General features: G+C 46.1%; 1 protein-coding gene across 2 annotated transcripts in view; it reads left to right on the top strand.

The window, feature by feature from the left end:
• Nucleotides 1-25,374, top strand: part of WDR44 (WD repeat domain 44) — a 593,855-nt gene that overhangs the window by 254,270 nt on the left and 314,211 nt on the right. For both annotated transcript variants that reach the window (XM_086918723.1, XM_086918724.1), the window contains exon 8: nucleotides 20,897-20,980. In XM_086918723.1, coding sequence (XP_086774849.1) covers nucleotides 20,897-20,980 — 84 coding nt within the window. The remainder of the gene's footprint in view (nucleotides 1-20,896; nucleotides 20,981-25,374) is intronic.

Genomic DNA, 25,374 nt, shown 5'->3' with positions numbered 1-25,374 from the left:
CCGGAGGTCTTTCGTTGGATGCGGGGAACAGCGGCGAGCACGCGGCTGGCGGAGCGGAGCTGGCGGATGGGGTTGTAGAAGCTGAGTCTGCTGTTCAGGTAGGCTGGCCCGGCGTTGTGGAGTGCCTTGTGTGCGTGGGTGAAGAGCTTGAAGGTGATCCTTTTGTCGACGGAGAGCAAGTGTAGGTCTCTCAGGTGGGGGTGATGTGGCGGAGGATGTTGAGGATCAGTCGGGCGGAGGCGTTTTGGATGCGTTGTAGTCGACGCAGGTGTTTGGCTGGGATTCCTGCGTAGAGTGTGTTGCCATAGTCCAGTCTGCTGCTAACGAGGGCCTGTGTCACTGTTCTTCTTGTGTCAGTCGGGATCCACTTGTAGATCCTGCGGAGCATGCAGAGGGTGTTGTAGCAGGAGGAGGAGACGGCGCTGACCTGCATTGACATGGTGTGGGACTATTCTAGGATGAATCCTTGGTTGCGTGCGTGGTCGGTGGGTGTTGGTGCTGTTCCCAGCGTGGTCGGCCACCAAGAGTCGTCCCAGGCTGAGGGGGTGGGTCCGAGGATGAGGACCTCCGTCTTCAGTTTCAGGCGGCTGTTCCTCATCCAGTCGGCACGGCCTTCATTCTCTCGTGGAGGTTGGTTTTTGCGGTGTGCGGGTGCTTGGTGAGGGAGAGGATGAGCTGGGTGTTGTCGGCGTAGGAGATGATGTTGAGGTTGTGATGGCAGCCACTTGTGCAAGGGGGGGCCATGTAGACGTTGAACAGCGTCGGGCTGAGAGATGAGCCCTGGGGGACGCGGCAGATGATTTCGGTGGCTTTGGAGCAGAAGGGTGGGAGGCGTACGCTTTGGGTTCTGCCGGAGAGGAAGGACGTGGTCCAGTCGAGGGCCGTATCTTAGATACCGGCTTCTTGGAGGCGTGTCTTAAGTGTGCAGTGGGTGACTGTGTTGAAGGCGGCTGATAGGTCTAGGAGGATGAGGGCTGATGTTTTGCCGTTATCCAGTTGACGTCTGATGTCGTCTGTGGCGGAGATGAGGGCTGTCTCGGTGCTGTGGTTTCATCTGAATCCGGACTGGGACAGGTCTAAGATGTTGTTGTCCTCGAGGTGGCAGGTCAGTTGTATGTTGATGGTTTTCTTGATGACCTTCCCTGGGAACGGGAGCAGGGAGATGGGCCGGAAGTTTTTTAGGTCCTTGGGGTCCGCCTTGGGCTTCTTGAGGAGGGCGTTGATTTCGGCGTGCTTCCAGCTTTTCGGGAATGTCGCTGTCTCGAAGAAGATGTTGATGACCTTCCGTAGCTGGGGTGCGATGGCTGCGTCTGCTTTGTTGCACACGTGGTGTGGGCAGGGGGTCAGATGGTGATCCTGAGTGGATGGAGTTCCTGATCTTTCGTGTCTCGTCGTCGTTAAGTCTTGATTTTCTTATATATAGTTGGGCTTTCCAGTTCAAGACATTTAGATCTTTCCTTCTAAACTAGGATTCTTATACTCCACTCTTTAGAGCCATGACAAGGGACCTCCCAGAGGTTGCTAACTTTTGTTTGTACAAATTCGGTCATCCCAAATACTTTGAAAAGGTCAGGCTAAAGATTTTGAGGGCCACATGCAAACATGGTATCAAATAAGACAATCCCTAGGAATATCCTATTACTGTATCTCTGTCCCAATTTGGAATTACCCAGGTACTCCCATATGTTGTTTCGATAAGTTGGCATTTCTGTTGACCGCAGCAGGAATAAACAAGTGGGGGCAAATTTTACATGGAAATCTTTGGTTCCCTCAGAAATGTTTGTGAGAACAGCAGCAGAACGGCTTTCGAAGTTTAAGTATTATCAACTGACAATCTGGGCAAGACATCTGGGGAAAGTTTGGGAAGGAAGTATGGACTAGGAAGTAAAACTACAATCAAGATCCACTCAAGCGCAGGAAGTTGCAAAGTGGTATTTGATGCTTATAGAGGCAAGGAGAAAATGATATTCTATGCTAGGCAAGATCTGGAAGGGGTACCTTCCAAATCAACAGACAGAAGATCTATAGGAAGTACCGATGACTACCCTTTGGTCAACTATAAAGTCTGCAACCTCAGAAAAAAATCATCTTTTCACGGTACATTGGGCATACTGGACACCGAAGAAGCTGACCAAGTTAGGGAGACAGGAGGTGAGAAAATGCAGAGCAGAGAATGCGGACGATACCCAAATATTCTGGCTGTGCCCTCTGATAGAAACATTCTGGCAAGATGTGGGTAAGCTGATCAATTAAGTTACAGACAAAGACATTAAGGTTAGCCTGACATTGGTAATATTTGAGGTAGTAGAGGGGAGCAATAAATCGGTGAAGTTACTCAAGATACAAAAAATGTGTTGTTGTGTTGATATTATTGGCAAGAGGGAAGATTTGCTTGAAATGGGTACTGGCTATTCCCTGAACAAGAACCAAATGGATTTTAACTGTACAGAGGGTAAATTCTTTAGAACGTAAGATTTCATCGGCTAAAGTAGTAGATTTTTGGGAAGAAACGGGAAGCCTGGCAAACGAAAACTTAAGAAGACCTCAGGGGGTTGCGAAGGTTGGACAAAGGTGAATCAGGTCCTATGATTAAGATATTAATAGCAACATTTCTGGGAAGTGAGTTGGAACACAAGGGTACAAAGATCAAATCTCAAATATTCATCCCAGTCAAAATGCTAAAGAGCCTATTGAGCCGGTTGATAGTGCAACTTATATGAAAGTCCGGTCCCTGTTGGCAGGGAGAGGAAATCGAGGTTGCCTGCTTTTTCAGCCTAAACAAGCCCCTATATGCCTTATTGATGAGGACTACTAAAAGAAATTTAAAAAAAGACTCCTGCAATGTGGTGATCCTTATTATTTTTTTGCTATTATCATAACTCATATAAGATATCTAAACAAATGAGCCAGGCGAGAGACATTTATGAATGTTGAGTAAATTGTTCAGCATAAAGAAACTGTAAAACCCTTACCTGAGTTTGGTGGAAGAGATTGTTGAGTATCTAGTCACTGGTTAAAATTTGACGCCTCCTCACTTCTATGAAATGCCTATCTCCACAGTCCATGGCCAACAGGGATCTAAACTTCGTGGAAAGCATGCGTTTCAAACACTCCTTTTGGGTGTGCTATTCAATATAGTAATGCACCGGATGGCTACCTGGATTGATTGAAAAATCAACCAAGTAATAATCATCTAAAAGATCCCTTGTTACTTTTCCAGCAGATTAGTCATGCAGAAGGATCAGTTGAACTGTGAAGAAGTCCATGTGTGATGTTTGGTTGAACTAGGATTCTGTGCTCAGCTGGAGGGTTTGTTGTACTGGGCCAAAGTATTTCTTCCCAAACATAGCTTGAGCAGACAGCACAAGAATGATGAAAACGATGATGGTAGCACACAAAATCGTGATTATTTTTACACACAGTATGTTGATGGCAAAAGGTTTAAAACCTAACCGAGTTCTATTTTGTCTTTGAGCTTCCTGGTTTTAAAGGATTGTTTTTTATGCAGAATGTCTTCCTCCCCAAGAAGGTATACTTCCTCTCTTCTGAATCCTTGCTGCATCCAAACCTCACAATCAAGTGGCTCCAAAAGAGCTGGACTTAAATCTGAATAAGGTGGTCAACAACAAGCTGCCTAGCTTACTAGCAGCTCTAGCTAAAAAACTGAGGACATATTCCTGGCATGCTGGCCTTCTGACCATTTCTAGGCTTACAAGCTTCTTGTTTTTTCTCATTTGGTTTTCTGCCTGCAAATGAGAACAGATACCGCTAACTGTGATTGATGACTTAAGAACAGGTCTGGATAGTAGCCACCCATGGCTCTCATTTTGCTTCATCTTTCTGTCACTTTTGAGGTTGTGAATCATTTACTCTTAGTCCACTGGTTGACATGCGAGGAGTGGCATTGTTCTGTTCTCTTCCTTTCTGTTCAGGTGAAGCCAGTCTCTGTCCATTCATCCCTACTGTACCAAGCCGCAGAATGTCATGCCAAGGATATCATGCAGTCCTTCTTTGCCTTTCTAACCTTTTGAATGTTTACATACTGCAGTTTGCCAAAGTAGCAAAGTAGTTTTTATTTTTGCTGTGGAAGAGGTCTAATATGTTGATGATGCATAGCTGGCCCTGCACTTTGATGGACCTCTGTCGGGCCTTTCAGAGTGCACTCTACGCTAGTCTATTTTCCATCTATGGAAAGATGAGCATCAAAGTTTTACAAATCAATGTATGCAGGACAGAAATATTGATCTTAGGCCAGGGCAGCTTGTGGAACCCTGCCTTCTGGCTGTAGATGGGCACTAGGCCATCTCTAGTTGCCAAGGCAAAGAGCCTTTGCTTTCACATAAAAGCCTTGAGCTAGCAGCATGTGTACGTTTTGCAATGACTTCCTTCTTCCACAAATAAAGATTTTTAGAAAAATGGTTCCTTTCTTGCGTCAAGCTTCAAGCACTTGTAGTTGTAGCTGGGATCCTTGCTAGACAATAGTATGGTAAACACCTCTACCTGCCTCTTCTATATGTTTGACTTAGACAGTAAAAGTAGTACAAGCAGGTCTGTCTGGTTGATTCATAACCGTAGAACATTTGATCATATCCAAATACCAGTCATGAGCTTTACCGCATTGCAATAGCTCAAAATAGTCTGATCAAGTTACTTTGCATTGCTCATAAAGCCATTTTTGTGTGTCCATGTTTAGATGCATCCCTAGTGGACTCTTCCCTCATGGTCCAGCGCACTCTTGGTTCTCTATTCCCCTTGATTGCTCTGCATTTCATGCATATCTGCTTTGGAATCCAGGGTCTTCTGAATCTTCGCCTGCTGGTATGGATCTGGCTGTCCTCCGCCATTCAACAGATCGAGATCCACTCTGTTTTCTAAATGCACATAACCACCATCTGGTAGGAGGTTCTTTGTTAAGTTGATATGCTAGATAGGGCCTTCCTTTTCGGGTTAGGAATCCTACTGCCGAATGCGGCAGGGAGAACATTGTGCTCAGTTCATTACTGATTGTTCAGGAAGTGATAACGGTTCTGGATTTAAAATGTATAAGCATGTACATTGTTTTGTTCGAGCTGCTCAGTTGGCTGTTCCAAAGCAGCTGTGCTGCGTCCCGAAGGTGCACGGACAGAGTGATGGGAGCAGTACTTGCTGCACAAGGAGTACGGAGGGAATACTACCTCAGTGAGGTGCACAGGAAGTATGTGACCGAGGCTTTGTTACCAGATAGAGGAGTTCACAAGAAGTGGAAGCCCCTGCACAAACGGTGCAAACGTTGTTTGATCGCAGCGCTATTACCTTTTAAAAAAAATTATTTTTATATAGAATTCAATCACAACCGCTGCTACAGGGTTAGCATAGGATGAGTAGTAGTTGTTTATACATTGTTTCTTATATAGCTAGCCCCTTCTGTCTAACTTTTTTAGAACGAAAGATAAGGAAGAGGGAAAGGACAGAAAGATTAGTGATGAAAACAAGGAGGTATAGGACAGGCACGAAGAGAGGAACAACCGCTGTACATTACATTTGACATCAATTATACAATACATCGGACACACTTAGAGTATGTTTGAGTCCGCATGCAGGCCCAAACAGGCTAAAGTGGGTGACCAACTTTGGGTCGAGGGCCTATACGTTGTTTGGGCATCCTATCGATTTATGGGGGTTCATAGGAGTCTAGGTAAGTGTCCCGAGCTTCCCACATCCCTCTAGGGGACGAATTCCAGGGCGAGTACTGTAGCGCAATATTGTTCGCTCCTCTGAGATGCATGACCCAGTTGATCCAGCCTTTGTAGCAAGTCTTGCTTGTGTCTTTTCAGTTGGTTAGGACCATTTTCACAGCTGCTGTCAGTAAAAGGTCCAGTAGGTCCCTATCTTGTTCAGTTCTCAATTTCGTGTGCATAAATCCCGAGGTGAGGGTGGAGAATTCTATTTCTAGCGTGCATTCAAACATATCGTTTATGAAACCAAAGATTTTCCCCCAAATACCTTGAGTGCTGGGCATTGGAAGATAAGGTGAGCTAAGTCCCCCTTCCCCTGGTTACAGTTCCAGCAGAGTGCGTGCTCCCTTAGTTCTAATGAGTATAGCCGCCCCGGGGTCCAAAATGCCTTGTGAAGCAGCCAGAATTTAGTTTGTGCTAGTACTGGGGTAATCTTATTACGTGAGGTTGAGGACCATAGTGTTGCCCATCCCTGTTCGTTGAGTGGAGTTTTAGATTGTTTATCCCAGTAGGCTACTGTCTTTTCAATATGTTTGGGGGTTTTGGGGTGAAGGAGTTTATAGAGCTGCGAGACTTGGTGTCCTAGTTTGTTAATGTTTGACACATATCTGAAGATTGAGGGTTGGGGGGGTAGAAAGTTTAGTTTTAAGGCCGATCTTATTTTCAGAAACTTAAGTTCGATGTTGTTTAAGTGAGGTTTTTATTTGAGGTCTGTGAATGTGATGGGGTATTCCCTATCCTCTAGTTGGTGTGGGTAGCAAATACCTTTCTCTATCCATGTATGGAAGGTAAGGCTTTTCCCCTTGTGCTTAACCTTGCTATTAGCCCAAAGCGATACCATCTTAAACCCTGTGATACTCACCTCCATCTTCTTGTCTAATTTTAGAAGTGGGATTTTTGTGTTTTTAAAGATAGGTTTGGATGAGTGGGAATAACTATTTGCTGTTAGTAGGGCCACTGGGCTGGCGGGCAAACCCAGTATGAGCCCTGTTTTGCTAGAAAGGCTAATTGAAACAACCTAAAGTCTGCTAGGTGTACCCCTCCTTGGGTTTTATACAATCTTAGTTTTCTAATGCTTATCCTTGCCTTCTTTCCGTACCAGAGGAATTTAGTGACCATGATATCGACTTTCCGGTGCAAATCGTCTGTGAGTAGGAGTGGGAGCATACTAATCATATAGTTAATCATTGGGGTGATCATCATTTTGATGGTTTCGATTCTTCCCCACCACGTTATGAATTTAGGGGACCAAGAGTCTAGAAGTTTCTTAACTCTTTCTAGTAGTATGTTCTCATTGTAGTGTAGTGTGTCTATTAGGTAGCTACAGAAATATATGCCTAGGTATTTAATGTGCCCCATCTGCAAGGCCAACCCCGAGTACCCTAGAGTGTCTTTCATGCAATGAATGTTTAGTGGTTTACATTCAGATTTCTGCTTGTATACGTTATACCTTTATAGTCTGGACTATTCCGCTATCGTGAGGATTTCGGCTGTTCCATTACAATCAGTATATCGTCTGCGTAGGCGGCAAATTTCTATTTCCGATCCATTGATATCAACCCCTTTTATACTAGTGTTTAGCTTTATATCCTGGATGAGGAGTTCAAGGGCCAGTAAGAATAGCGCAGGCGACAGTGGGTATACCTGTCTGGTTCCTTGTTGCAGTGTAAATGGTTAAGAGTGTGTGCCATTAACTATGGTACATGCTGAAGGAGCACGGTATAGGGCCATAGTCATCCGTATGAAGCCCTCCCCCAAGTTGAAGGATTGCATGCAGCGCTCTAGGAAGGCCCAGGAGACTTTATTAAAGGCCTTCTCGGCATCTAATGCTATAGCTTCTGCCGGTTCTGGTTTAGTGAACACTTGTTTCAATATGTGCCAGAGAAGTAGAGTGCTGTCGTTGGACAGTCGGTTGCGCAGGGAATCCGACCTGGGAGCTACTTCTTATTTTGGGTAGAACCGCGTTTAGTCTAACTGGCAAGATCTTGGCATAGATTTTACAGTCCACATTGATGAGGGATATGGGCCTGTGATTTTTTGGTGATAGGTGGTCTTTACTCTCCTTTGGGATGACCTACCTGAACTGACCTGGTCAGTCCGGTCGCTCCTCCTGCCGCGTGGCCACCCCGAGTGTGCCCGTTCTCCTCCCGCTGCCTCCGGTTTTCTCGTGTTGCCTTGTAACTTTACTAATTGTAAGCTGTCCCTGACTGTCCCTGTGCCTGCTTGTTGTCCCTGACTGTCCCTGTGCCTGCCTGTTTCTCGTGCCTTTTTTTACGCCGTTTTCTCGCACTCTAGTGTGTGCCCTGTACCTTTGCCCTTTGCCCATCGTTGTCCCCTGGCCCACCCCGCTCCCTGCCGCTGCTCCCCTGCGGCCCCACCCCGCTCCCTCCAGCATCCTCGCACGCTCCCCCCCCACTCGCCACCCCGCTCCCGCCTCCCACCTGCTCCTCCCTCGCCCCACCCCCCCACTACACCATTTATGGTGGAGTCCACGCAAACGCGCATTGTTGACGCGCAGCGGGCACGCCGATTGTGTGCCGAAGGCGCGCCAAAGGTAAGCCCGTCTGCGCCCGTCCGCGCCTGGACCACGCTCAGCTTCAGACCCCCTGGCCCCCGCAGATTCCATCCCTCCCGCCGGACGTACAACGCCGCCACCCTCAGCGCACTCAACACCGGACGCCTCCCTGGATGCCACCAAGCCACCCCAGGACGTACCCACGGACCCTTCACCTGCCAATCCTGCGAGTTCACCTGCATCCGAACCCGCAACCGCCAAACCAAGCACCCACAGCAACCACCTGAAGTGCATCCTGCTCAACACCCGCTCCGTCCACAGACACGCCGTGGAACTATGGAACCTGCTCGACACCACGTCCCCAGACGTCGCCTTCCTCACGGAGACCTGGATGAACGCCTCCTCATCGCCCGACATCGCCATTGCCATCCCGGAAGGCTACAAGATCATCCGGAGGGACCGCGCCAACCAGACTGGAGGAGGCATCGCCATCGTCCACAAAAACACCATCAGCATCTCGTCGAGCTCCGAAGACACCCTCACGGCCGCAGAACATCTTCACTTCCAGATATACACCGACCCCAAGACCACACTCAGAGGCACCCTCATCTACAGACCCCCAGGACCCCGCACGCAATTCAGCGCCCTCCCCTTCGCCGACTACATCCTCCTTGGGATCTCAACTTCCACCTGGAGAACAACAACGACAACAACACTACCACCCTACTGGACAACCTCGCCAACCTTGGACTCAAGCAACTGGTGAACACCCCCACCCACTAGGCCGGACACACGCTTGACCCGGTCTTCACTTCCAGCAAGCACATCTCCTTCAGCCACTTAACCGGACTTCACTGGACAGACCACAGCTGCGTCCACTTCAGCTTCAGAAAGAACACTACCCACCACCTCCCGCAACAGGTTCCCCGCAGGAACTGGAACAAGATCACCACCGACCAGCTCACCGCATCACTGAACCAGAACCCTCCCGCCAGATCATCGGACCCCAACCAAGCAGCCCACAACCTCGCACAATGGATCACCAACTGCGCCGACGACCTCGCACCCTTGAAAACCCATCCCAGCAGGCCCGGAAGCAAGAAAGCCCCGTGGTTCAACGACGACCTCAAGAACTCAAGGAAGAACTGCCGCACCCTCGAGAAAACCTGGCGAAAGAACCTGACCACAGACAACATGACCGCCCTCAAGCACGCCACCCGCAAACACCACCAGCTGATGCACACCACCAAGAAGACGGCATTCAAGGAATGATTAGACAACAACGCACACAACAGCAAGGAGCTCTTCAGCATCGTCAAAGAGCACTCCAACCTCAGCGCCGGAAACGACGACATCACTCCCTCACAAGACCTCTGCGACTCACTGGCCACGTTCTTTTACGACAAGATCGCAGACATACACAACAGCTTCGGCGAACAGACCATGCACCCAAACACAGGACCAACGCTCCCCACCACCACCCTCCGCGACTGGACCCCAGTTAACACCGAAGACACCATCCGAACGATGAATACCATCCACTCCGGATCGCCAACCGACCCATGCCCTCACCACGTCTTCAACAAGGCAGACTCCGTCATCGCACCCCAACTCCGGGACATCATCAACTGCTCCTTCAACACCGCCACCTTCCCGGAAAGCTGGAAGCACGCCAAACTCAGCGCCCTCCTGAAGAAACCATCGGCAGACCCCACCGACCTCAAGAACTACCGCCCCATCTCGCTGCTCCGGTTTCCCGCCAAAGTCATGGAGAAGACCGTAAACAGACAGCTGGCCGCCTTCCTCGAGAAGAACGGATCCCTCGACCACTCACAGTCCGGCTTCTGAGCCAACCACAGCACCGAGACCGCCCTTATCGCAGCCGCTGACGACATCCGAACCCTGCTTGACAACGGGGAAACAGCGGCCCTCATCCTCCGGGACCTCTCCGCAGCTTTCGATACTGTCTGCCACCGCACCCTAGTACAACGCCTCAGCAACGTCGGAATCCAAGAGAAGGCACTGGAGTGGATCATCTCGTTCCTCGCCGGAAAAACCCAGAAAGTCCGCCTCCCCCCCCCTTCAGATCTGAGGCCACCAAAGTCATCTGCGGCGTTCCTCAGCCCTACCCTCTTCAACGTGTACATGAGCCCCCTCGCAGCCATCGCACGCCAACACAGCCTCAACATCATCTCCTACGCCGACGACACCCAACTGATCCTCTCCCTCAACAACGACCCCGCCACCGCCAGAACAAACCAACACGAAGGGATGAAAGAAGTAGCTGAGTGGATGAAGAACAGCCGCCTGAAACTGAACTCAGACAAGACGGAAGTTCTTTCCTTGGATCAGCACCATCTGCCTGGGACGACTCCTGGTGGCCCCCGGCCCTAGGCTGCACACCCAAACCACCGGACCACGCACGCAACCTGGGCTTCATCCTAGACTCCTCCCTGTCGATGACCAGACAAGTCAACGCCGTCTCGTCTTCATGCTTCAACATCCTACGCATGCTTCGAAAGAGCTTCAGATGGATCCCCACCGAAACCAGGAAGACGGTCAACCAGGCTCTTGTCACCAGCCGACTAGACTACGGAAACACCCTCTACACCGGAACCACAGCCAAACTGCAGAAAAGACTCCAACGCATCCAGAACGCCTCCGCACGGCTCATCCTGGACATCCACAGCCACATCTCCAGACACCTGAGAGACCTGCATTGGCTCCCCGTCAGCAAAAGAATCACGTTCCGCCTCCTCACCCACGCACACAAAGCCCTCCACGACCTGGGCCCCAGGTACCTTAACAACCGCATGACCTTCTACACTCCCACCCGCCAACTACGATCGACCAACCACGCCCCTGCCGCCGTCCCACGCATCCGAAGAACCACCATGGGAGGAAGATCCTTCTCCTACCTGCAGCCAAGACCTGGAAATCCCTCCCTATCCACCTCCGCCTCACCCAAGACCACCTCTCCTTCAGGAAGCAACTGAAGACCTGGCTGTTCGAGCAGTAGCGCCCCCCCCCCCCCTCCCCCAGCACCTTGAGACCCTCCGGGTGAGTAGCGCGCTATACAAATTTCTTGATTGATTGATTGATTGATGACTATTATATTAGCTTCTGACATTGACTGAGGAACTTCCCCCTTATCTGCTGCCTGGTTATAGACCCTTTTCATGGTTGGTTTGAGCTGGTTTATGAAGGTCTTGTAGAATTCGGATGTATATCTGTCGGGCCCTTGGGCTTTATTTTTTTTCAGTGATTTGACTGCAATTTCAATTTCAGTGAAGCTAATTTCCTGACCTAACCTGATTGTGTCTTCGGTGCTTACCTTCAGAAGTCCGAATCTGCCCAGGTATTTTGTACAGTCCTCTTGGTTGAGGTTCTGGTCGTTTTTGTATAGCTCTGAATAGAACTCTTAAAATGTTTTGAGGAGGTCTTTGTGTCTTGTGTGGGTTTTGTTGTTTGAGTCTGTGATAGATGAAACCGCAAACTGGTTGTGTTTGTGTTTTAGGTAGGAGGCAAGAAGTTTCCCTGCTTTGTTGGCTTCGCATAGTTTAAGGGTTTTGCACTTGTTAAACCACAACCCTGCTCTTTCGCTCTGGATTTTGTTATATTCATATTTATTTTGTGTTAATCTTGCTAGGACCTTGTTGTCTTGTGTAGTGTTTGCATAGGTCGATTCTGAGCTCTTGATCTCCTGCTCAAGTTGATTTAATCTCAGGTTTGTATTTTTGTTTATTTTTGACTTAATTCTGATTATTGTGCCTCTGACAGTTGCTTCTAGGGCATCCTAGAGTGTGTTGACGCTAGTCTCCGGGGAATCGTTATGGCTTAGGTAGTCCATTACGGCCTCCTCTATCTTTTTTCTGTTCTCTGGGTCTAACACTTCGCTGTTAAATCGCCACCTCCGGGGGATGACTTCGTTATGGCCCCCGCTCAGTTTTAGGCTGATACATGAGTGGTCTGATACTAACCCTGGCGCTATTTCGGAGTTCTCGATTAGATGTGTGTGTGTTCCCGAGATAAGTATGTAGTCTATCCTGGTGTAGGAATTGTGTTGGTTAGAATAGAATGTGTAGTCCCTAAGTCGGGGTGCTGTAGACGCGATGCTTGGAGTGTAGTGTGCGAGTTAGTGGGGTGATATTGACAGGAGGATTGTCTGTCCGTTATGTGATCCAGTGGTATGTTAAAAACCTCCACCATAACCATGAGCTCGTTTTGGGGGAAACTGTCTAGCGTGCGTGACATCTCCGGCCAGAAAGAAGGGTCATCTGCATTTGGGCTGTATATGTTACCTACATGGATCCGCTCCTCCCCCCTCCTCAGATGCGTCACTAGAAGCCTACCCTCATTGTTGTGGGAATGTGAGTCTATTGTTATGTTTAATTTATGGGATATTAAGGTCCAGACCTCTTGTTTCTTTTTGTCGGCTGGTGAGCATGTCATCTGTGCAATCCATTAGCCTCTGACTAGTTTGGCATCCTCCATGGATAGTTTGGTTTCCTGTAGGAGGTCTCTATTGCCTTTAGTTTTAGCTAGGTAGTCTATTATCTTCCGGCGCTTAATAGGGTGATTCAGACCTTTGACATTGAGGGACACTATGTTGAGGTCCGTTGTCAGGGTGAGTGTGTTGTTAAAAGCCTTCAGCTATAGTGTTGTGGTGTGGCGGTTCTATATGTCCATTGCTCAGGTGTGTTTTGCCTCTCGGATGCACTTTCACGGGGTGTATGCCTAAGCTCCCCAGGTGAGTCGCCAGCCAGAAATGATTCCCACCTGTTGTATACGACTGGGTTGTCTCCCACATGCATTGGCTTTCAGGATCTGCCAGATACAATTTGGAGTGAAAAAAAGGTGTGAAATAGAAAAAAAGATAGAAAATACAGAAGATAGAGAGCTGAGAAACCCTAGTTCGGATTTCTCCCCACTCTCTCCTCCCCTCCCGCCCATTGGAAATACTCGTATGTCGGAGGTGTTCCGCCTCCCGGAGAATTGTTGTCGGGTAGTTGGCGTGCGATACTCTCATGCAGGTGTTGTCCTCTACGATACATATATACAGGGTGTTGTGGGTATAATCCCTGTAAAGTATAATTGTTCATAAAGAATACAAAGCTGTGCTTCCGGTGGTTCCTTGCGATTTGCTTTTTTGAAGTTGGTCTTTCATCCTGCGCAACTTGTTGAGGGCTGTTAGCGAGTCTGTTGAGGACTATTGACGCAAGCCGATTGAGGTATGTGATGTATTGTTGTTGAGGTACATATCGGTTGTACCGCTTGGCGCTATTACTTGGAATGGTTTTACGAAACTACCATGGCAACAGTAGCAGCATCACTCTCAGCAGCAACATCACTTACAACAGCAGCATCACTCACAACATCAGCATCACTCACAGCAGCCGTAAATGAGCAGCAATATTGGTATTATGAGAGGTTGGATGGCTGTTGTACTGAATCATCACCAAATTCAGTAAAAGAAGAGTGCCCTTTACCTCACGTTTACTGATACACTGTTCAGCAGTCTTGCCTGTGCAAGGCACACCGAAGCAGCGTCATAACCTGGGCACTATCTGCGTCAAGTGACCGGAAAATCTGATAACAGCCATGCAAAGTGCAGCATGTAGTGTATATTTACAGTGTAGAAGTGACATTGCGACGTTCATGGGACACGTAGTCGGGATTCTGTTGCCTGGGTTACACTGAAATAACACTTTTCCTTAAATCAATTCCTTTCGCTTTTTGTCTGGCTTTGCATCTTATAAGTCTTCAGTTTCTGCATGTCCAAAGAATAAAGGCTACACACGTTTTAACCTTCACACGACAATGCTACAGAACAATGTCCTCGCCAGATTTAAATATACAGCCTGTCTGGTTAACACACAGGTTATTTCCCAAAATTAAACAGTCCCTAAATTGTATCATTTTTGAAGCGTATGTTTTTTTCGTACATTTGAAGCCGTAATGAAACCTCAAGTTAAATTACTTGAGGTTTCAGCAGCAGGAAAGTGATGGAAGAAATATTTGAATTCATGTCAGCCACAGCGATTGCTGGTCAAGTTAATTGTTTAATGTCAACTTTGCCACTCTAGACCGGAAGCACCCATATGCAAATCACTCCTGGTCCTGCTCTAATAGGAACAGTCCAGAGCGAACTGCAAGGCAGGGTCTTCAAATGGGGTAAATAAACTTTCCTTTGATTTTTATTGTATTCAAGAACAGCTATTATACACAGGGCCATTAGAATCCTGTTATTTTACAGCCAACGCATAATTCTGAATTTGCCCCACAGTCCATCATCATTTGCATAATCTGCAGATTTAAACTAAAACGTTTGTTTCTACCTCAAACGCATAAAAAGTTTCCAAAGACACAATACCACATGTAGTGTCGTTTACAAAGTTTCACTGCTCACCTTTTTGGGCTTTTGCTGTATTATGGTACTAATGAGGCGAAGTCTTTCCCCAGTAAGTTTTAATATGTGTAAAAATGACAAAATAATTAAGTAATACTATCATAAAATGTGCTGGATTATGCCACATAACTTGCCTTTGCTTGCTACATAATTTAGTTAATTCTGCGGCATAATTTTGTCCTCCTGCTGCACAATTCCAGGGGCCCTGATTATACACTACATTTAACATTTCAGTACAGTTTTTTTCTGGTTTTACTCCAAAGTGCCCCTTTGAGTTGCCTTAGAATGATACAGGTCCTTAAGAATATTTCAGGTTCTGTGTAAGCACCTCCTGCCATCACACATTCGTCGAGCAAAGTGCCCAGCAGTGATCCTAGTCCAAATTCCAACAGTCCCCCTAAGGGACAAATGTGTGACTCCAGGAAGTGACTGCAATGAAAGCTCGAGACCACAGGTTAGCTACCACCTTTGGTTGGTAATGGTAAGTAATCCTTCTTTCATCTGCAGCAGTAGATGTGGTCCTCAATTGCAGAGGAATCCTATATCTTAATCACCATGATGAATGCCATGGACTTTTCAGTGGCCGTCATGTTGGCAATATATTGGATGTATTGGCCGTTGTACACATAAAACATCCGCCTTTTTGTTCACATTTTTAGTATACTTAGGGTACCCACCAATAAAGTGAATTCCCGCTGGTTTATCTTAAGGTATTTTTATTATTTGGATCCCTGCTCTATCCAGCTATCGTACTTTATCTAAGAACTCCCTCACTAAATGTAGGTAGAGTCCGCCCTGGTAGTATCATCTTACCAGGATGGGGTAGGATGCCGATAATGAAAAATGCCACATTACGTGGAGAAGGCTTCTTTATTCTTAACAACTGGATATGATTTAATAGCCTAGTATAGCCACCACGGAACAACAATTATTCTTCCATATTGTCACTATGCCACATTGTTGTGGTTGTTTGGATGTATTCACTGTTGGAGGATGTACGGTTTCACACTGTTCCCCTTTGTCTCACTGTGGTTATATAGGTAATCATGCTGATCAGCAAATAGAGCCACTTGCAAGTGTCCTCCTTTTGCCAATCTTTAAAGTTATTCATGTATTAAAACAATACTGTTGATTAACTGAAAATGCTTCTAAACTGTTGAGGACTGAGTTGTTTGCTGCTTATGTTACACTTGCCATCTACATCACATGCAGTATCTGCTGCTAATTAAATAAAGCAAGACCTTTTGACATTGTCTTATTGCACTGTGCAAACATCTAGAGTATATAGAACACATAACCTATATGTAATAAAAAGCCCTGAACGGAATAGTGCTCTTATGTAACACTGTTGCAGAAACTAGCCATTATCACCCACACACAGATGAGACTTTTTAAATAATATTTATTGAAGTTTCAGCTTTAACAAGTAATGCCAGGTAGCATCATCATGTCTATAACAAATATATGTTCTTAATTCATTCATCCTAAATTTCCACATAGTTTGCTGTAGACAGGGATCCATTTACTTCCAAATGTATCGCTATTCATTAACCCACAGAGCCCTAATTTAAACTGGGCTTTACAGACAAACGTTGCTCTAGCTATTAACTGACCTGTGCAGGTGAGTAGCTCTAAATTCGCTTTTAGCTACCTCATGGGTATTTAGTGGGAGGAACCAAGCACCACTGATCCTGACATTTAGGTGAATTTGTCTCGATAATCAAGTGTGCAACACAACGTCATAACATGTTTTTGTTAGGTCTCGCCTGAGCCAGCGCATGCGTTGTTCTGCGAGACATTTAGTAAGTGGGCTTTTAATACCACTACCGCACGCTTTTGCTGGCCTCAAGCTTGCGGTTACATGCGCAGCCGCCATCTGGCTTTTTGCCATGTCTCATTAAGCCTAACAGCGCGTGAATCACTTTTGTTTTAATGCTCCTCCACCACCTTGCTCAATGCCCTCACTACCCCCTCTCACTACCCCCTCCCTCCTTGTTAGGCACCGGGCTGAATTTGTGCATCCGATGTTTCTTAATGCATTACAGCACAATTGCGTGGCTCGCTCCTCTCTCTCCCCCTTCACAGAGCGAGGCCTTTGCTACTACATAACGCCAAGAAATGCATGTGCGTCTCGCGGCACTAGTAGCCACAGCTTATTTTGGTGGTCGTGATGATGTACAGCTTTGTGCCCTAATAGTGTACTGCGAGGGCAAGCGGTGGCTGCAGTGTGCGGTGAGTGCACAGGTCCTCCGAGATCTCCTCCCATGGACCATCCGAAGGCACAGGCTGCCCCTCCACGCCACGTGTCCAGCCTGCGCGCCGCGTCCCCTCTTTCAATCCTGGTCAGCCTGTATTTATGGGCGCGTTCCTTAATTCATCCTCTAGTACTTTACAGAGTTGGCCGCCCCCCACAGCGCCCCACTGCAACAACCCTCCACCCTCCCCCCCCCCCTTTTGACCTCCATAGAAAGTGAAATAACATCCACTGAGTAAACTCGCCCGTCATCGGCATGTCCAGGCATGATGAACCCAGAGAAAAGGGCTGGCAGGATCTGAGAGACCCCTCCTTGCTCGTGTGATGACTCCGCAAACAGCTGCTACTAAAATCTCAACGTCCACTGCACTTGAGGTCTCTTGGTGTGGTCAACTTTTCTCATATACATTGGATAATAAAATCATTGACCATTTACACCAGACTGGGTTGCAACTAGATCACTTTAACAGGTGCAAAACCTCTGAGATATCAAACCAGCTAAGTAGTGCACACGTTTTGTTTCCCTATGTTTCGCAGTTTTTTTTTCTTGTCTGGGTGTAGACTCATTAATCGTGCTTCTGGAAGCAAGTTAAAGTCTGTTTATAAAAACAATGTGTGGCCTTGCTGTTTACGTGGGAGAGTGTTCCATCACAGTGCAGCTTAAAAAAAAAATCCTCAAGCGTCTTTGTTGCCCATCTCACTCCCCAACCCGCTCCTCCATAAAATGTGCTTTATGCCACTGAGTCCACGGCCTACTCAAAGCCCTGCCTGTGTTCCCCCACGTTCCGCATGTGTGGCGGTAGTGATTGTGCTGCCTGCCCTGTACTTCAGCTTGTGCGAATGAAGCTTGCACTTCTGCCGTCCCGGGTTTTCTGCTATACTCCAACTTACTTTCGGAAACCAAACACTTTCTGATTACAAATCCATGAATCCTTAGCAGGAGCAGTTAGCTCATTAGGCAGTTCGACACAGGCCAGAAGGCACGCATAGACGTGGAAGAGTCTGAGATACGCTTTCAGTTACGAACGCCTGAATGCGCCTGTACAAGAAAAACAAAATGCACACTTTTTACCTTAACTGCAGATGCTGAAAGAAACCATTAGTCACACATGCGTGTCGTGTTAGTGCAGCCGAGCTTCATGCTGCATTGCTGCCACCTGGGTTCCAGGGAGCTTGGAAAGTGGAAGACGTTTTAGCAGCTGTGACTCGTGCCACAATTTCGCAGCTCCACGTGAGCTCCAGGCCTGGCTCTTCTTTTCTAGTTCTCACCTACCACATGGGTTTAGGCACAACCTCCTCGTGTTTAGGGGAAGGAAGGGACAAGGGGAATATGAGCAGCCTCGCAGGCAGAGGGAACCTTGCCAATAAAGTACTGAGTTAAATTCAGAGGCACTAAAAGTGGGGTGCCTGGAGTGCAGCAACCACCCCCTCCCCGGCTGCACTCCCAATAGCCCTGCAGAAGTTCAAAAGGAGAATGATAAAAGGAGGTCTTTAAGGTTAGTTTTATTGTGTTGTATCTCCTTTGAGTTCACTTCTTGAGATCAAAATTAGTATACTCTTCCTTTCCATGGTTGCAAATGGGGGACTTTTATAATGTGAACCAAGTGACAATCTTCCTGGAGGACAAACCACATGAAAGGAAAGAATGCAGTATGTAGGTCAAGCATATTTTTCACTTTCTGCGAAAGCCTTCCTCCTCCTCCGCCCGCCCACTGTTCTCCGCCCGCCTACTGCTGAAGATACATCAACTTAACAACTAGAGCACATAATTAGCTGTTACTGTGTCTGGCGGGTGACGATAAGCATGGGCGAATTTTGCGGATCTCGCGTTCGTGAATTTTGCGGATTTGCGAACTCGCAATCCGCAAAATCCGCGAATTCCCGCGAATTTGCTGTTTTTTTTTTTTTTTGTGTTCGCCCGTGTTTCTGCCAGTTCGCGAGGGTTTTTACAATTTCGCAATTTGCGAACTTACCTGTCGGGTCGCAAGTTTTGCGAACTTGTTGTTTCTACGTGTCCAGCCTGTTTGGGACACTCTTCTTCATCACTGCCACTCTCTGTCACCACTGCCACTCTCTGACTACTCATGCCACCCTCTGGCCCACCCATGCCACCCTCTGTTTCATCCCCACACCCTCTGGTTGTCCAGTGTACATTATTTTCGGCAAAGCAAAGCACACCTTCCCTGCCTCAAGTGACCTGAATTAATTTGGGGCTGATTAATGTGTCACAGAATATTTTTTTAGCTGGCACCTGCTTCCTTAGTGCGCCCTGATTAGTGATCTTTTGCACTTGCTAAGTGCTTTCATTGTTGCAAAATTAGTTACAACACCTGCCCTGCCCCAACTGACAATAATGAATTAGGGGCTGATTAATGGATTTTAACTTCCAGCCTGGCTCCTGCTTGTCTCCCTTAGCTGTAATTCAGGACCTTTGTGGCATATGTGTAACTATTCTGAGGTTCAGAGCAGGGTCACATAATAGTTGCAACTGGCAACTGAACTCTGGAGGGGCCCCTCAGGAAGCACTACAGGAAATGGCTACTAATGATGAGCCTGAACTTTTGAACCTGGTAAGTAGTTTCAGTTTTGCTAAGATCGTATTTCTGCAATTTAGCACTTATTCGCGGGGCGCGAAGTTGTACTGGGAAGCCGCGAACTCACGCGAACAGTGCGAGCAGTGCGAGCAAAATCCGCTGCTCGCGGATTTGCGGATTTTGCGGGAGTTTTGCAAATCTCGCGGATTGCGAATTTCCCGAAAATCCACAAAATCCGCGAGCGGAACGGATTTTCCGCCCATATTGTCGAGGTAAGTATGCATGTTACTGTCTGGGTGAAGAATACCATCCAGAGAATCATTTGGAAGAGTCCGACCAAGGACCTGGAATGCTCTAAAGACGAACCGAACCAACAAAGTGAACGGTTTTGTGAGGTCTAAATGTCATAGTGGCCATATTTTTAGTTTGCTCATCTGTAACATCCCCATGTTATTATGTGTGCTAATATATCATAAATCAATGCCTTTTGTAAAACGAAGCAACCAGAGACATAACAGCACAGCATTGGTCAGCACCATCACAGCATCACACAGGACCACCACAACATCACTCAAGGCCAGGACAGCAGCACTCAACAACACCACTGCATCACTCAGTGCTTCTTACACTTTTTAATTACAACTTCTCAGTATGCTGCACAGCAGCCACACTTTTCTACTTCACAGCTTAGAAACATTGGCAAAGTCAATAGCTCTACCTAAACACTTATAAGGCCCCCCAATGCATTGCCGATAGGTCTTGCCTTTAGGACATTATAAATGTTTAGTTATCCAGCACAATATTCGGTATTAAACAACATCAAGTGTTGCATGGCTAAACACTTATAAGGTCCCAAAAGCGAGACTATTGGCTATGCCAAAGCTTGTTTAGTTTTTTATTGGTAACCAATTATACAGAATTAATCTCCCTGTGCAAGACAATAGAGTAAAAGTGGGTATTGTTACATATGCTGCCTTTGTTATTCAAGCTCAATGATTTTGGACTTAGTTTTGTAAATCTTTGAATTATTCATTCATGGTGGTAGTTCATTAAGTCAAAACGTGGCGACGTTTACTAATTCAGGGTTTGGTGTTTGTTTAAATTCAAGCATAGGTGACTCAGTAAGTTGAGGGTATTTTGTTTGTTTTTCGGGAAAGGGGGCAGGTGAGATCAATTATATACCAAATCTGATTTGTTAATAATATGATGGAAGGTGATAAAGGCAGTACATCTAAAGAAGGCGGGAAAGCGGAATCAAGATGTAAAGGCTAGTGGATGTGCTCAGTTTTACATCAGGAGGTCTAATTGGTGTTTTTGAGAATGACAGAGTGAGATGGGCATTAGAGAAATGTCAGTGGAATTCAACTAACGAGTGCCTGAGTCACATTTTGTTATTTTAAGGACCAACTATTATGCACCATATGTAACTGTTCAGTAGTATTTGACAACGATGATCTGTGTTTTTTATAGTAATGATGCTGCACAGTCAGATGACGAGGATAAACTTCACTCACAACAAATGGATTCTGATGGTGGAAAGTTAAAACAAAAAACGTGAGTATATATTTTCTTAATTTTTTTAAATTGTGACAACAGTACCTTTATCCTGAATGAAATACTTGAATGCATGAGTGTAACGTATCTCTGCAACCCACAGCAGCTTTGCGAATCATGTTAATATTAATTTATACTGCTTGTTGGTGTAGCATAGTGCTATTTGATTACATGTACTTTGTGCTAACACAGCTCTCAATGCTCCTATTTTCCCTAAATCGAATTTTGTCCTTTTGTTATGTAGCAGGACCCTTCTCTGATACTCCTATTTTATTAGAATGTTTTACCCATGAGGAACATATAGTAAGGCCCAGCGTTATGAAGAATATACCATGTGTGTGTTTATTTTTTGTTATAAAAAAATTGAAGTATTGTATTTTTTTGACACAAGTTCCCCGGCCGCACTTGCATACATTATAAATAGGTAGGTATTTAATGTTTATTTTTAAAAAATGAACGTCATACCTTTTCATGTATTTATTTATTCAATTCAATTAAAATTATCTTTATTTCGGCCATTCTGGCCATAAAAGTACATTTAAAATAGGACACATTTCATACAGTTTAGTTGTACAAAATGAATTAAAGTGCTCGACAGTGCAATATTTAAAAGGTCTCAGAAAAGGCATTAGTATATATAAAACTACTCCATTTTTATACAGTAAAAAGGATAAAAATTGTTTAAAAGGTTAAAAAAATCAGATTAAAGCACACTAGATTTTAATACAGTTAGACGGACACACCACATAGAGAATAAGTGGAGAAGGGAGGCTGGTATCATATTTTAATATACTATAAGCCTCCACATAATGAGTTGTCCTGAGATTCTGGCAGACCTGTTGACGCCATCGGTGCCTAATCTTCTTGTATTCAGGACAAACAAACAGTCCTTTTACATTTTGGTCCGTTTCTGGGGTGTTATCACAAACCAGACCCCCTTGGACTGTGCACCTCCCGGTTATTTGTGAAGACACAGAGTGGTAGTACACCATGCCTAAATTGCAAATGAAGTTTTTTAGCAAGGGGGGCTGAATAGCATCAAGAACAGGTTCTAACCTGTATTGGTCCTTGACTTCTAAAAATTGTGCAGTTGGTGTACCAGTGGTGGAATTTCCTTTGATCTGATTTGCCTTATATTCTCTGAAAAGCTTTGAAAGAGCCTTCCTGGGAATGGTCGGGCAGGATACTTCAGCGTTGGCCCATAAGTTACCCATCCTTAGAGCAACTAAGGTATTTTAAATATAGGCTAACTATGGGATTTTGCCCGCCCCCTGCAAGTTCAAGACCTGCTTCATCTCATCCTTGAAAGCCACTAACTCTGGTGTGCACCACAGACGTTGCCAGTGGAGAAGGGGCCTGAGGGCAACTTCCTCAGCAATTGGACCGACCCCAAGATCCATATGGTGTTCTTTTCTTGAGGCCTAGGATTTGTCTAATAAAGATATTTTCATTCCTAGAGAGGGGATAAGATGGTTGATGGCCCCAGATTTCTGCCCCATATAGGGCCGCCCCCCCTTGCTTGTGCCTTTTAGATTTCCATAACTGGGCCAACCACTTTATGGGTGCTTTTCTTGAGCATCTTAGCCAGCCACCCCGAAGTTTGGGCCAGTTGTAAACTGGCCTTACTAATTTGCGCGTGCCATTGCATTTTATCAGTGAGGGTTAATCCTAGATAATCAAACACTGTAACTTTTTCCAGTGGTTTCTCATCTAAGCAGGGATTTGGAAGTGTGGAGTCACCTGCATTAAAAACCATATATTTGGTCTTTAAAGAGTTTATCTCCAAACCCCTACTTTTGCAGAATGACTGGAAAATATCTAGGACCCGCTGAATTCCCATCGGGGATTTGGATAGTAGCAATGTGTCGTCGGCGAACATCAGGGCCGGAACCTTGTGTTTCGAAAACCTGGGGGCATCTACATTCCTCCCTCCAGTCAAGTCCTCCACAAGGCCATTAATAAATAAATAAATAAAAAAAGGGTTGGGGCCAAAACACACCCCTGCCTTTCCCCTCTATCTATAGCTATATGATCTGTGAGTTCACCATTTTTCCCATATATCTAACTTGCGCATAGTTAGATTTGTGAAGCCGCTTCATCTGTTGACCGAAGTATGGAGGGACCCACATACTTGTTAGAATGGGCCACAATTTATCCCTAGGGACCAGGTCAAATGCTGATTTTCAGGTCCACAAAGATCAGATAAAGGCTGCCACCCTCCAGGAGGGCTGTCTTTCAATAGAGGAGTTGCAGCCTTAGAATCTGATCAATTGTGGACATCCTTGCTCTAAAACCGGCCTGGTAGGGGCTAAGTATAGAATGCTCCTCCATCCATCTCTCTAATCGATCCAAAATCACTTGTGCATAGATGTTTTGAGAAACATCTATGAGGCTAATTGGACGCTGGTTAGCGGGGAGAAGTGAAGAGTACTTTTTGTAAATCGGAATGCTCTGCACCCAACCAGGTCGTCGGAATTGGTATCCCCTGGAGAATAGCATTAAATAGGCTCCAAAAGTAGGGGGCCCAAATAGTAGGTTCGTTCCTAAAAACATCACCTGGGATCTTGTCTAGGCCTTGAGCTATAGCGGCAGCTACTCTGTTGCAACCATTATCTCTTTTAAAGAGATTTCTGGGGCATTGGGGAAAGACTGCTTTAAGCAAGTTGGCATGCCTATAGCTTGTCCTACTTCTTCCTCTCCCCTTGCATATAGCGACTTGAAGTGGGCCCTCCAGATTCCTGCCACAAGATTTGGCTCTATTGCTGATTTGCCCTCTTTGCAGCCGGTATTAACTAGGTTCCAAAAGGTCCGCATAGCCCTAGAACATAAGGCAGCCCTCATGCTTTCCCATTTGTCACACTCCCACTGTTTTTTTGCTGCAATGATTGTATTTTCATAGGCTATCCGCTTTTCTCTTATCATCGGTTTATCCTTTGTTGTGATTGCTAGGATCAATGATTGCTTGGCCCTCCGACACTCACCATTATGCCAGGAGTGGCCAATAAACACCTTTTGTTTGGATTTTACAACAGGGAAGAAGATGTTTACCAGATCACATACTAGGTCTTTGTACTTTCTCCCGATTGCTGCTAAGGCTGTATTAGAGACTGTTATATGACTAAATTGATTGGCGACCTCAAGGTATGGAATAACAATTTTATAGAGGAAAGCCAACTTATCCTGAGAGTTACAGATGGCCCCCCATTTCACTCGCCTCTTACAAACAGTCAAGGTTAACCTGGACCCATTTAAATGATTACCTACTTGGACACCCACAGAGAGAGGTGATAGCATCTCTAGGACCAAGGCGTTGTGGACCTTAAAATCAATCACCCAGCACCAGGATTTAATATCCATCAGGATGTAGTCTACAATGGAAGAGCTTCCAAGTTTATTATAAGTATTATAAGTATGGTTTGCTGGGGAATCGGATTTAGTTTGACCATTACAAGCCCTAAAGGAATGGGTCAATGTAAGAGTTTTCATTTAAAGCACCATAGGGGTCCAGGCTCGGGTTGGTAGAGCATTCAGTTCTGGAATAGACCAGTGACAGTTAGTGTCACCCCCAATTAGGTCCTTCAGCAGTTCATACTGGCAATTAAAGTCACCAGCAAGCACCCCCAGAGTGCCATCAGGTATGGTGTGTAAAAAGGTTGACAAATGCTCCAAGAGTTGGTGACTCCTGGCCGTAGCTAACCGGGCGAGAATAGACAATTATTGCTATTCTAATCTTGGTGGGGAAACTCAGGATGACACAAAGTATATCACTTGAAGATGTGTCAATCTGTTTTGCAGTGCATCCCAAGTGCACAGCAACCCAGACACAAAGTCCCCTTGCAGGTCTTACCCTTCCCCCACTCGTGGCTGCTAAGCAAAAAGTTGCGTAACCCAATCTATGGGTATCCTCTCTGGCCCAAGTCTCCCGGAACATGCAGATGTCATTTGCGTCTATAAGGGGATCCCCACTTTGGGTTGCCCTGTTTAGAAATCAAGCCCGCAATGTTCCAGAATAAAACATGAAACTTGGGCTTGTTATTTAGAGGTTGATTTATATTGCCATAAGCTACTGCAGTTGACTTTGTACTAGTCCCAATGGCAGAATAAACAAGATTAGTAGTTCTAGATACTGGGGCAGCTGTTGATGGCCTATGGAAGTTTGAACTATCGTTAATGATGTACCGGATACACTGTGATTTAAGGGGCCCTCTCCATTCTTTCACTATGGACAGCTTCTACTCCCTCAGCCCTGCTTGCTGTCTGTTCTATTTGCCTTGGTTCCGAGTTTGATTGCTGTATTGATTTTAGTCAGTCAACGCAATCCAAGGAAGCAAATCTATTTGCAAGTGGAAGGTTAAAAGATAGTCGGTTCATGTACTCTTGCCCGCTGGTGCAGT

The sequence above is a fragment of the Lissotriton vulgaris genome, chromosome 4_1 (genome assembly GCF_964263255.1).
Source record: "Lissotriton vulgaris chromosome 4_1, aLisVul1.2, whole genome shotgun sequence".
Lineage (NCBI taxonomy): Eukaryota > Metazoa > Chordata > Amphibia > Caudata > Salamandridae > Lissotriton > Lissotriton vulgaris.
The sequence above is the reverse complement of the archived record's forward strand: the minus strand, read 5'-3'. Positions and strand labels throughout refer to the sequence as shown.